At 40.8% G+C, this 11,133-nt stretch overlaps 1 protein-coding gene across 1 annotated transcript in view; it reads right to left on the bottom strand.

Annotated features, from left to right (window-relative positions):
- Positions 1 to 3,949: 3,949 nt before the first annotated feature.
- The window catches only part of Epdr1 (ependymin related 1), a 29,960-nt gene continuing 22,776 nt past the window's right edge, over positions 3,950 to 11,133 (bottom strand). The window contains exons 2-3 of the mRNA XM_050142545.1: positions 6,679 to 6,887; positions 3,950 to 5,584 (exon numbers count right to left, since the gene is read on the bottom strand). Coding sequence (XP_049998502.1) covers positions 5,388 to 5,584; positions 6,679 to 6,887 — 406 coding nt within the window. The 3' untranslated portion in view covers positions 3,950 to 5,387. The remainder of the gene's footprint in view (positions 5,585 to 6,678; positions 6,888 to 11,133) is intronic.

The following is an 11,133-nucleotide window of genomic DNA, read 5'->3' as shown; positions in this document are numbered from 1 at the left end:
TCCCTGGGTTGTCTTAACCAAGCACCATGTGTCTAACCAAAGAAACATATTACCTTACAGAACTTCTAACATAAAGGTATTGGCAGGGCTGGGTTCTTTTATGTGCTCAGATGGAGAAGCTATTTTAAGCTTCTAGCATAGAACCCAGTGGGAGACTAGATGGGATTCTCCATGTGACTTGTCTGCACATGTACATCTTCATTTCCCTTTACATAAGAACACTAATTTTCCTGCATCAGGGTTAGCCATGTTGACTTCATGTGATCACTTAAAAACACTCTATTTCAGCCGGGCGATGGTGGCGCACGCCTTTAATCCCAGCACTCGGGAGGCAGAGACAGGTGGATCTCTGTGAGTTCGAGACCAGCCTGGTCTACAGAGCTAGTGCCAGGACAGGCTCCAAAGCCACAGAGAAACCCTGTCTCGAAAAACAAAAAAAAAAAAAAAAAAAAAAAAAAAAAAAAAAACAAAAAACAAAAAACAAACAAAAAAAAAAAAACTCTATTTCTAAATAGGTTCTCATTCACACAGTTCTGGGGTTAACCCTCTCCTCCCCAGGCTGTTTTTGGCCATGGTGCAGCAGTAGAAGAAAAAATGTATTCGCACACATTGAATACATCATAAAGCCAAACTTGAGGGGTTACTATGGGTAACATAAAATTCATTTAAAAATTAGCGGTCTGAAAACAGCTTTTTTCTTAAAGCCTTTTTCTTCTTCATTGAATAACAATATACCTCGTGATATATATGGGTCCTCAGACAGTGTAAATGATTCTGAACTGCTAGCAAAAGAAGCCTGTGGGTTGTGGTTTAGGGAAGATCTTTCAGTTTGACCTACTCCATGGGAGTACATTAAAAGGGAGGTACCTGAATCAAAATTTTCTAAGATGCTGCTTTTTTTTTTTTTAATATTCATGCTACCCTTATGTGTGTCCATCACTGTGCACAACTCCTCTGGACTGAGAATTTATGACGACAAACAGAATGTCCCCTTCTTTATCTCTTTTAGATATCTTCCCCTTTGGGACCTAGGTAGTTTGAGTTGTAATCAAAGACTTTAAGTTCCACATCAGGACTTCTATAATCATACTGCTGTCATTGATGAGTTAAGCAAAGCCACTGATGAACTGATATCAGAAGTGTTGGAATCTATCTTAATTCCTCTGCAGAGCTATTGTTCACTTGCCATGTGGTATGAGTTACAATGTCAGGAGTCGATTTGTGGTAGGCATGTCCTGGATAGTTTTATGTCTACTTGATCCAACCTAGAGTCATTTTGGAACAGAGAACCTCAGCTGAGAAAATCTCTCCAAGACTGGTTTATAGATAAGACTGTGATTTATTTTCTTGATTGATAGTTGATGTTGGAAGGCTTAGCTCACTATGGGTAATAGAAAACAGACTGAGCAAGCCATGAGAAGCAAGCCAAGAAGCACTCCTCCACGGCCTTTTTATCAGCTGCTGCCTCCAGGTTCATGCCTTGAGTTTCTGTCCTGAATTCTCTCAATGATACACTGTGATATAGAACTGTAATCTGAAGTCAACTCTTTCCTCCCCAAGTTGCTTCCAATCATGGTGTTTTATCGCAGCAACAGAAACACTAACTAACACACGGTAGGTGAATGTGGAGGAGACAGTGGAATCTGGCAAATGGACATTTTCCGTGTAAGAAACTTAATAAAGTATTTATCTATGTTGGACTTGAGTTGGTTTTCTGATTGCTTCCACAATGTTAATGTGTACAGTCACTGACATCTCCAATAATCACATAAATCAAAAAAAGGACACATGCATAAGTAGGTGCCTTGTCCTTTACCACTCCATGCTCTATGCCACCTCAGGACTCTGCCAGAAAGACCATTACCACTCAGGGCCTCTTATCTCTGCTCTTCTAGAACTGTGAACAAATAAAAACCCCTTTCTTTCTAAGCAGCCTGCCTTGGTTACTTCATCCTACTAATGTAGAAAAAAACAAAACAAAACAAAACAACAGACCAATACACCAAATACCACTGAGAGGTTATTCATTAATGCTTCTTGAGTCTGAAAAATGATTTTGCATAGTAGCAAATCTTAGATCTAACATTGCTTAGAGGGGTGGTTTTCTGATTTAAAACTATAGAAATCATGTGTTAGCAAAAAGAAAATATGTTTTTCTATCATCTATTACCATAACTGTTGGAGGAAATGAAGACTTAGCTACGCAACCGAGCAACTATGAATTAAAATAAATATACAGTAAATCACCAGCAATTACACAACTGCAGTCACAGCACAGAACACAGGCGCTTAGACTCAGATGGCTTGAATGCTGCATGTGCTGCACTCACTGCAAATTATTCTTTAGTTGATGGTACTAATCTGTATCTTACAATATTAAGTACGAAACTGACTGAAAGGCATGTGTCAATGTTTGCTCAAATAAAAACAACGTGTGTTTAAAATTAAAAATATTCTAGAGACAAGCATCATTCTTCATGCATGAAATACACAATGAGTTCCGGGCCCAGTATTTTTCTGCATATGTTAACTGAGTTTGTAATTCTACCCTAAAGCAAATAAAAATGTATTTCTAATATTACTATCCTAGCAATGTTTGTAAAAGAGATGGTTATTGATGACAGGATACCTATAAAATTCAATTTGCTTTTAAAGTGGCATTTAAAATTCTTCACAAATCCTGGATTGTAGGGACTCCTTCTCATCCAGCTGAAATTGTGGAATTATTTAGACTAGAAATGAATGACAGACGCATGGTTTCTTCAGCTGAGGTATTTTTGTGGCTAAAGAAAAGCTAGATCTATGCATCTGGAGAAGTTGAAAACACCCGATGGTATGAGCAATATACAGGCACAGTGCCTGAAAGGAATCATGGGAATGCTGAGGGTAGAGGCATTAGAAGAATCCAGCAAGAGTTAAGTGGGGGCTTTTGAGTGGTGTGATCTTAGTGTAGTAGGAACTGTCTGTGCCTCACAGAACATTTCCACGGAGATACAACTTTTGATCCTCCTTAAATATTTGAATAGCTTTTAGGTGTGTCCCAGGTTCCAATTTTAAGAAGCTACACGTGGCAAAGTTTCCAATAAGAAAGTCATCTTCATCATAAGAGAATGATTGTTACCAGAATGTCCAGGCAGGCACCAGAATCTCCAGGAAAGCACCTTGACTCCCATAGCTGTAGAAAGCAGGTGATAGCTCTAAGTTATGGCTTTTCATTTGTTTTTTTTTTTTTTTTTTTTTTTTTTTTTTTTTTTTTTTTTTTTGTGAAGGGGTTTAATCACTAGAATGGGTCAAATGAAAAAAGGAAAACACGCTCACTTTCTGTGTCCATGAGTAAGATAGGTTTTACTTCCTGCTTTGATAGTGAATATGGCCAGGGATGTGTCCAGAATCTTAAGACTGAGCAAAGATCAGTGGTTCGGATTGGACAAAAGGTTTTCTGTGGGTGGGGATATGGGAAGCAGGCAGATACTGTCACAAATTCTTTGTAGGCTAGAACTCTTGGGATGCCGCAGTGACATTCTTGGTCTTTGGCTGGCCTCCACTTCTCCTTTGTGATTCCAGGAATCAGAATAGCTACTGTAGAGGGCAGGTGCTTGGTGATGGTTTATAATTATGAATGTATTACAGATAATGAGAACAGGGCAGTCCCTAGAAAATAGACCAGAGGAATGCTAGCAGGTGAAAATACTCCTCCCAACACCAAGGATGGCAAGAACGCAGATCTCAGGATAACCGAGGAGATGGATGCAAATGTCAGCTGTAAGAACTACATTCTCACATTAGCTGGGGTCCTGATCAGCGGTGAAGACTGAGGGAGAAAAACAGATCAAGACTGGCTTTGAAACTTCCTTCTGAGCCAGGCCACTGAAGACTGGACGTTAGAGAAGATGAGACTTAGTAGGCTCTGAAGAGAGGATAACCAATCTGTTTTTTTTTTTTATGGGAAGTATTTTATTTACTAATTACAGAAGAGTTTTCACTTCCTTATAATTGAGTTCATCCATATTTATTACAGAAACGAACACATGAAAGAGCAATTTGTTAGATGTCATTAAACTTGTTTAAGTGTGTAATAAATTACATTGTAGATGGTTTTCAGCATAAAGCAAGCATCACACATTTCTTTTGATACATAGCCAAATGAAACACAGTTATAGAAGAATCTCAAATAATAAGTCTTCCTAGCAATCAGAGAACCCAACCCTGATTAATAGATGAGGACACTGAACACCAACAGTTGGTGAGCTCCTCTACAAACGCTGAGGGCACTGACTACGTGCCAGGCACTTGCTTGGTGCTGGAGATATTAAAGTAAACAGAAAGAACATGGTACCCGTACTCAAGGAGCTCTTAGCCAGGATAGTGGAGAGCAGTTTCCAGTCACCAGGAAATCCTCACACAGCATAATGAGTATTGTGAGCAGGGCATGCCAAACTGCAAGGTGCAATGAATGCAGGCGTGGGAGCAGCTTGTACAGGTCACATGTGAGCTGACCTTAGAAGCATGAGCAGAGGTCATACTGACACAGGTTTAGTGAAATAGAGTTCCAGGAGAGTCAAGGCAAGAGCAGGCATAGTGCATTTAGTACTTAAAGGAGTTAAGCGTAAAAGAGAATTCTAGTCCCGACTTCGGGGGCCTCCCAGCTCAGTGCTGTTTTAGGAGCCTGTCTCCCACTAGAAAATATATGAAGGTTCACCTCACTAATCAGTTCTCTAGCAAAGCAGCACACCCAGCTCTCACTTCATCTCACGTGGGAATACTAAGATTGCCTAAGCCTCCTGCTTAAAGCTTGCTTTTCCTTTCAGAGCAATCATTACTCCCTATTATAAACTTCTGCTTCCTTGCAGAGCATCTACATTCATTGGGTCATGCCACAAAATTCAAGTCTGGAAGGAATCTTAAAGGATCATTCTTTTCAGTAGCCAGAGGTAGGGGTGGGGTCAGCGGGAACTGTTGCCATCCTGGTGCAAGCAAGGGACTTCCTTTATAAGGAGAGAATTGAACTAAATCATTCTATACTTTATTATCACCTTCAGTTCTTGGTAGCAGTAATAAAGCATTCATCCCGGCAGAGGCAAACTCCTTGTACCTACTCTCAATCCCTTCCTTCTCTACTGCATGGACTACACACCTGCACAGAGAAAGGGTGGCCCCAGATGGCATTAGAAGTGCAAAGTGTCGTTGTCAGGCAGTTGAGGCTAACAGGAGTTCTCCACTGAAAATGGAGCTGAGCAATTGGCATCAGATGTACAAGAAACCCCACATCTGTGTTTATCCTCCTAAAGTGATCTATTTCCATTGAAGAGTTGCATCCAAAGCAGTCTCTAATCCATTTCCAGACAGACTCACTAAGGTGCGAGGTGGTTGCTTCTGTCCCAGCAAGTTCACCAGGAGCAGTCCTCCCTTATCTTCTCTGGCTGTGCTGTCTGGCACGTACTCGGTGGAATGAACACAGAGGGGTCCTTAATTCCTAGCTGCACATCAAAAAACCGAGTGGACAGGACCACAGTGTAATTCCTGATGAAAGTCTCCTGGACAGGGTAACAATCCTTGGCTGTATAAACGCCGATCCAGGTTTCATCTAAAGAGGAAAAAAGTTGACCTTTTCAGAGAGAAGATAGGCAAAACTCCTGTACATTTCTTTTTGTGATAAAATATAATGAACATAAGAGGCACCTTTTAGCCTTGTAAGGATGCATTTTGGACGCATTCACATTGTTTTACAATTATCACCGCTTACTTTGCAACTTTCCCAAACTGAAACTTGTTCAGTGGCTTCCCATCTTCCTCTCCTCCAATCCCTTGCAACCAGCATGCTACTGACTGACTGATACTGATTTAGGTACTTCATGTACACAGTATTTATCATTTGTGACTGGCTTATTTCCCTTAATATAATATCCTCAAAATTCATTAATTTATTACACATGCCAGAAGTCATATCCCTTCCTTTCAAAGGATGAACACTAGTCTACCAAAGACATCATCGCATTTTGCTTATCCACTTATCTGCTGATGGTATCTGGGTTGTTTCTGACAGTTGGATACTAGGGATGAACCCACTATAAACAGAGCTGTACAAATAACTCTGTGAGTCTTCGTAATCATTCTTCTGACTCTATCTTCAGAGCTGGATGCTCTGGACCATATGACAATGTGGTTAATGTTTTGGTTAAATTCCACGCTATTTCTTACAGACTGAATGTCTACTCTTTGTGTTTCAAAACAACTTCAGAATTAAAAGGAATTGCTTTGTCTTAAAGCAGGCCTGTTTGTATTCAGAATAATGGAGTAGGTCTGGACATTGTGGCTTTAGGAAGGGATGGTGGGGAAGGAAATGTTGGTATCTAATTCAGGGGTATTCTTGGAAAGAATTTCTTTCAGGTCACAGTCCTCATGGAGATCATGAAAAGTCTACAGCAAAGGGTGAGGCCATAAATTTCAAAGTGCCAGAGACATGAAAAGTAATGCTAGAAGACAGAGGTGTTCCAATAACCCACTAAGAAAGCAGTTACACATAGTTGCAAACAACACAAGAGGACTTACGTGGGCTTTAAAACTCATCTAAGTATGCAAGTTCCCTAACAACTACCTTGCTGAAGGGACTTAGAAGAAGACAATATGCCCCCAACATACACCCTAAAATGAAGGAAGGATGAATTCTTCCATCCTTACAGGATCTGGCTGTCTTTCTGTCAGACCACTCCTGGACTGTGATCTGCTCCTGTGGCCCCCCAATGGAGTACTGATCTTCAAAGGTAGAATTCTGGGGAATGTCGAGAGGGTCCCAGGGTTCTGTCAAGGAGATCTTTGCACACTGTTTGGTGGCTTGTTCAATCTGAAACATCACTCCATCCTTATAGAGCAAAATGTATTCAAACAATCTGAAATGTGGATTCAAAGAAAAACGTTAAGGGCTTTTATGTTAAAACCATTACAACTTTCATTAGCACAGATCCCAAAGGCTTTGATATAAATTATTAAATAAATTACTTTAAAATGATTGCAGATCATATGTTCTCTATTGACTTTATTCACATCAAACATCCAACTGTGGCAAAAAAAAAATAAATAAAATTTAGAAGTTAAACTTGACAGTTCATGAGGTGACTTCTTGCCAGTGAACAACTACATGCTAAACCCCAGGCTTAGGCTACCAACATGAGGAAGACATGTGGGTTTCACAGTTGCTTATGATAATTTGTTTAGTCAGACAAAGAATGACTTCCCTTTGGTTGGTATCCTGGAGCATTAAATCAAGGAATTAAAGAAATATCCCATAAGACAGCACTCACTGCAGACATGTAGACCAAGCACCTACACTCACTGCCTGGAAAACCTTCACAGTTATTTGTTCTGTTGACAGAGGGCACTCTGTGTGTAGTCTGAGGAGCCTGGGGCAGTAAGGACAGAGGTCAAGGAACCTCCAGAGTAAAGGACTCATAAAGCAAACTTGCTTACTTGCTTTCTGTCTCCTCTAGAAACTTCATGCACTAAAGGTGCATGGCGAGAGGAAAATATCCTGAGTCTTACAACTATATCTGAGCCAGAAGTCTCTAGGTATGCTGTGTTGTATCTCTTAAAGCTAAGCAGTCTTGGTATTTTGTAAAGCCTCTGGGCCATGGTCAGTTCAAAACTCAGGACACTAGTGCTGCTTGAGCAGAATGGGAACTGAGAACACGACCTTAGAAAATGTATTTCAAAAGTGAGCAGAGGACCCTCCTGGCATGGGTTCAATCCCAGCACCACAAGGAAAATGGGTGGCCAACTAATGATCTCTCCTGAATGAGCCTTAGGCTGCACAAAAGATGCTCATTTAGGATGCGTGCTCTTTATGCAAATTCTGTATATAAAATTATTTGCTTCACAATAAGGCATTATCAATAATGATACCTATTTTGTCAAAACAGTATCACTATTAGCATTACACTTGGAGTTTCTATGAGGTGGTATAGAAATACAATCATGACCTCATTTTATATACTTACATATATCCTGCCTATTTCAGGATACATATATTCCAGAAAAGTTATGAAACAGCTTACAAGAGTAAAACAAACAATGAATGAAAAGATTACATGCATTTAAAGGTAGGAGGGGCTACAAAAAGAAAAAAATACACGTTTGTAATATACTGTTTATAAAGGGAGTTAATGTGAGGATGGAGAGGTGGCTCAGTGGTCAAAGAGCTTGTGGTATGAGCATGGACTTGAGTTTGGATCCCCAGCATCTAACTAAAACTGGACATGATAGCGGATTCCTGCAACTCCAGCACTGGGTGATGCAGACAAGAGAGACGGGTCTCTGAATTAATTGACCAACCAGCATAGCCAAGTCAATGAATTTCAAGTTCAGTGACAGACCTGGTCTCAAAATAATGTGAAGAGTGGCTAAAGAAAGGTACCCAGGGTCCACTTCTGGCCTCCAAATGTATGACCACACCCACTCACGTGCGCACATGCATATGCTTATACTAACAAAAATGCATACACACATATACAAAACCACTACACATTTACCACACACATAAACATTGCTTTGAATGGAGCCAGTCTCTTCTGATATGCATGTAGGGTCCACATAGAATGGTCAGCATTTTGCAGCGTGGGGTTGGAATGCCAGTACTATCTCCCAGTCAGTTAAGCCTCCAACACAATAGAACCTAAACATTCATTGACTACATTTAGAAATGTCAGCAACAGATTTGAGAGCACAGTCCGTGACTAAACACAAGAACCTCTGTCCGTGAGCCAATCACAATCTATGGTGTTTGTAACGACCAGGTGGCCACCCAAGAAGCACTCTGTTGTCACCCTCAGAGACACAGCTGAATCGTTCCCCCCACTGTTAGCCTCGTTCTATGTTCTGCGAGGCCTGTAGTGTACAAGCAGTGCTGTCTCCTGAAGGACTCATCATGGTGTGTATGGGGATGCCTTCTTAAGACCACTGCCATCACCCCTAGCATTCATCTTTCCCATAGAGACCTTACCACCCATGCCAGGGCTTACCGCATCTCTTTCCTGGATTTCCTGGACAGCTCCCTTGGGCATCATCAAATTTGTGCCTCTAGTTTCTGTCACCCCCACAAATGACATTGTGTCTAAGGTTTGATGAGAGTTTGGCTCAAGAGGTTAGGAAGGAACACGTGAGTGGTGAGGCGTGTGCTTCCAGCATTAACATGTCAGGAAATAAGTGATCCAGTTTCTCACTGTTTAGTTGCCGACTTTGATCACCAAGATAGGTGATCACACAGATGTCTCCATGAGAAATTAGCCACCAATGTTGGATTATACTTTGTGATGCTGAGAATGTCCTTGTCTGGTGTTGGTTTTAAACTTCATTGCCGATTAGGTGCTTTAACAATTTTTAGATGTATTTATCTTATTTATTGCTCAGGTGCAGCATGCATGTGTGCATGTATGTGTGTGAGAGAGACACACATATACACACAGAGGGAGGGAGGGGGGGGGGGGGGGGGAGAGAGAGAGAGAGAGAGAGAGAGAGAGAGAGAGAGAGAGAGAGAGAGAGAGACGGAGGGAGGGAGAAGGAGGGCTAGCTAGGTAGTTTGTACGTACAAGTCTATGTTCCTACTGAGGTCAAAGGACAACTTGCTGGAGTTGGCACTCTGTGGGAAGTTTCCAGTGAGAAAAAGCAAGTGGTAAATAAATGTCTTTAGCTGTTGTAATACCTTGGTAGCCTTCACCTAGAAATTTTAGGTACAAATCATTTCCTAGATCAATTATTTCATGAAAAGTTGGTATAGTAAGACCAAGGGCAGAATAAATGACGGTTGCCTATGCCATCTAATCCCTGCAGGATAACACTACTCTCAAGGCTCCGTATGTTAGGTGCATCAAGAGCCATCTCCTGCCCAGTCACTGAGAAGTCCTTCCAGGCAGTGTCTGCTCACACTGACCCTGTTGACCTTGGAACGCTTGATGATGTTCTGAGATAGCAGGTATCCCAGGCTTGCTGTGGAAATTCTGGCCAGACTTGATGTGAAGCAACCTAGAAATCAGTGTGAGGCAACAGACATCATTGCTGGCATGGCCTTTCAGCTATCAGAGCTTCTTATGCTGACAAAATCATAAACACATATTGCTATTTCCAGTTGAAACTTAATATTGTAGATTTTCATTACTGCCTTTACATTTATCTTTTCCATTAAAAATCATGTTTCCAGAATTATTAACAAATCGATGTATTGCTTTATACTATAATCAAACTATTATAAAAACAAAAATGTGGAATAAAGTTGGAATTTTCCTCACAGGAATTTTGTCCTTAGACTGGAATTTTGGGGGCCTTGAAATCGATACTGTGCTAGAATGTCCACGCAGAATAAGCCGACTCCTTGTGTGATTATGCTTCCAGATTAATAATCGTTAGCTTCCTTTGTTTCAGTTTTTTTCTAAATTTAGGGACTCTATACTCTTCTCTTTTGGTTTAATTTTATTATTTAAACATGATAAAATGTCATGTTTTGAAACTCAAACTGCTCTAGAGAAGCCTTCTGAGGGAAATCCCTCTTCTATTTCAATCTCTCTCCTTCACATCCCTACGGATACCACTTTTCATCAGCTTCCATCTTATTTTCTGTTTCTTTCCCATCCTTACACAGACAAAAGCACCACTTGGCTCTCTCCTGTTTGGGAGATGCACCGTCATCTGAAACAGAACACCCGGGTCAGAAGGTAAGACCATAAGTGATTCTTTTAAACATTACCAGATTTCTCTCCTGAGTGCCTGCTTTTTTTACAGTCCTGCCAAAAGAGGATGCTGCCAAACTTGTATTTGTGCCCATCTGATAAGTCAGGGAATCAGAATCCCAAGGCTAATTTTTAGACCTTAAATATATATAATGTCCTTACAAAAGATGACACAAACCTAAAGGATAACGCTTCAGAAAACTTACACAGTGCATAGTCTTGGAGCTCAGACCCAGATCAAGGCAACACAGCACAGAAGTCAGGCTCCTCATCTTCCCAGGCTCTGCCCTTCTGATGAGCGGGATGGTTTTTACTCATACAGAGCAGCTGAACAAACTTACACCTGTCAAAACATCGCTTTTTGTTTTCTTGTGAAAAACAAGTCTGCTATCAAGTTTGAGGACTTTTTAATCTCCAGTTT

Source organism: Alexandromys fortis, unplaced genomic scaffold (assembly GCF_014885135.2).
Source record: "Alexandromys fortis isolate MF-2015 unplaced genomic scaffold, M_Fortis_MF-2015_v1.1 scaffold_5, whole genome shotgun sequence".
NCBI lineage: Eukaryota > Metazoa > Chordata > Mammalia > Rodentia > Cricetidae > Alexandromys > Alexandromys fortis.
The sequence above is the reverse complement of the archived record's forward strand: the minus strand, read 5'-3'. Positions and strand labels throughout refer to the sequence as shown.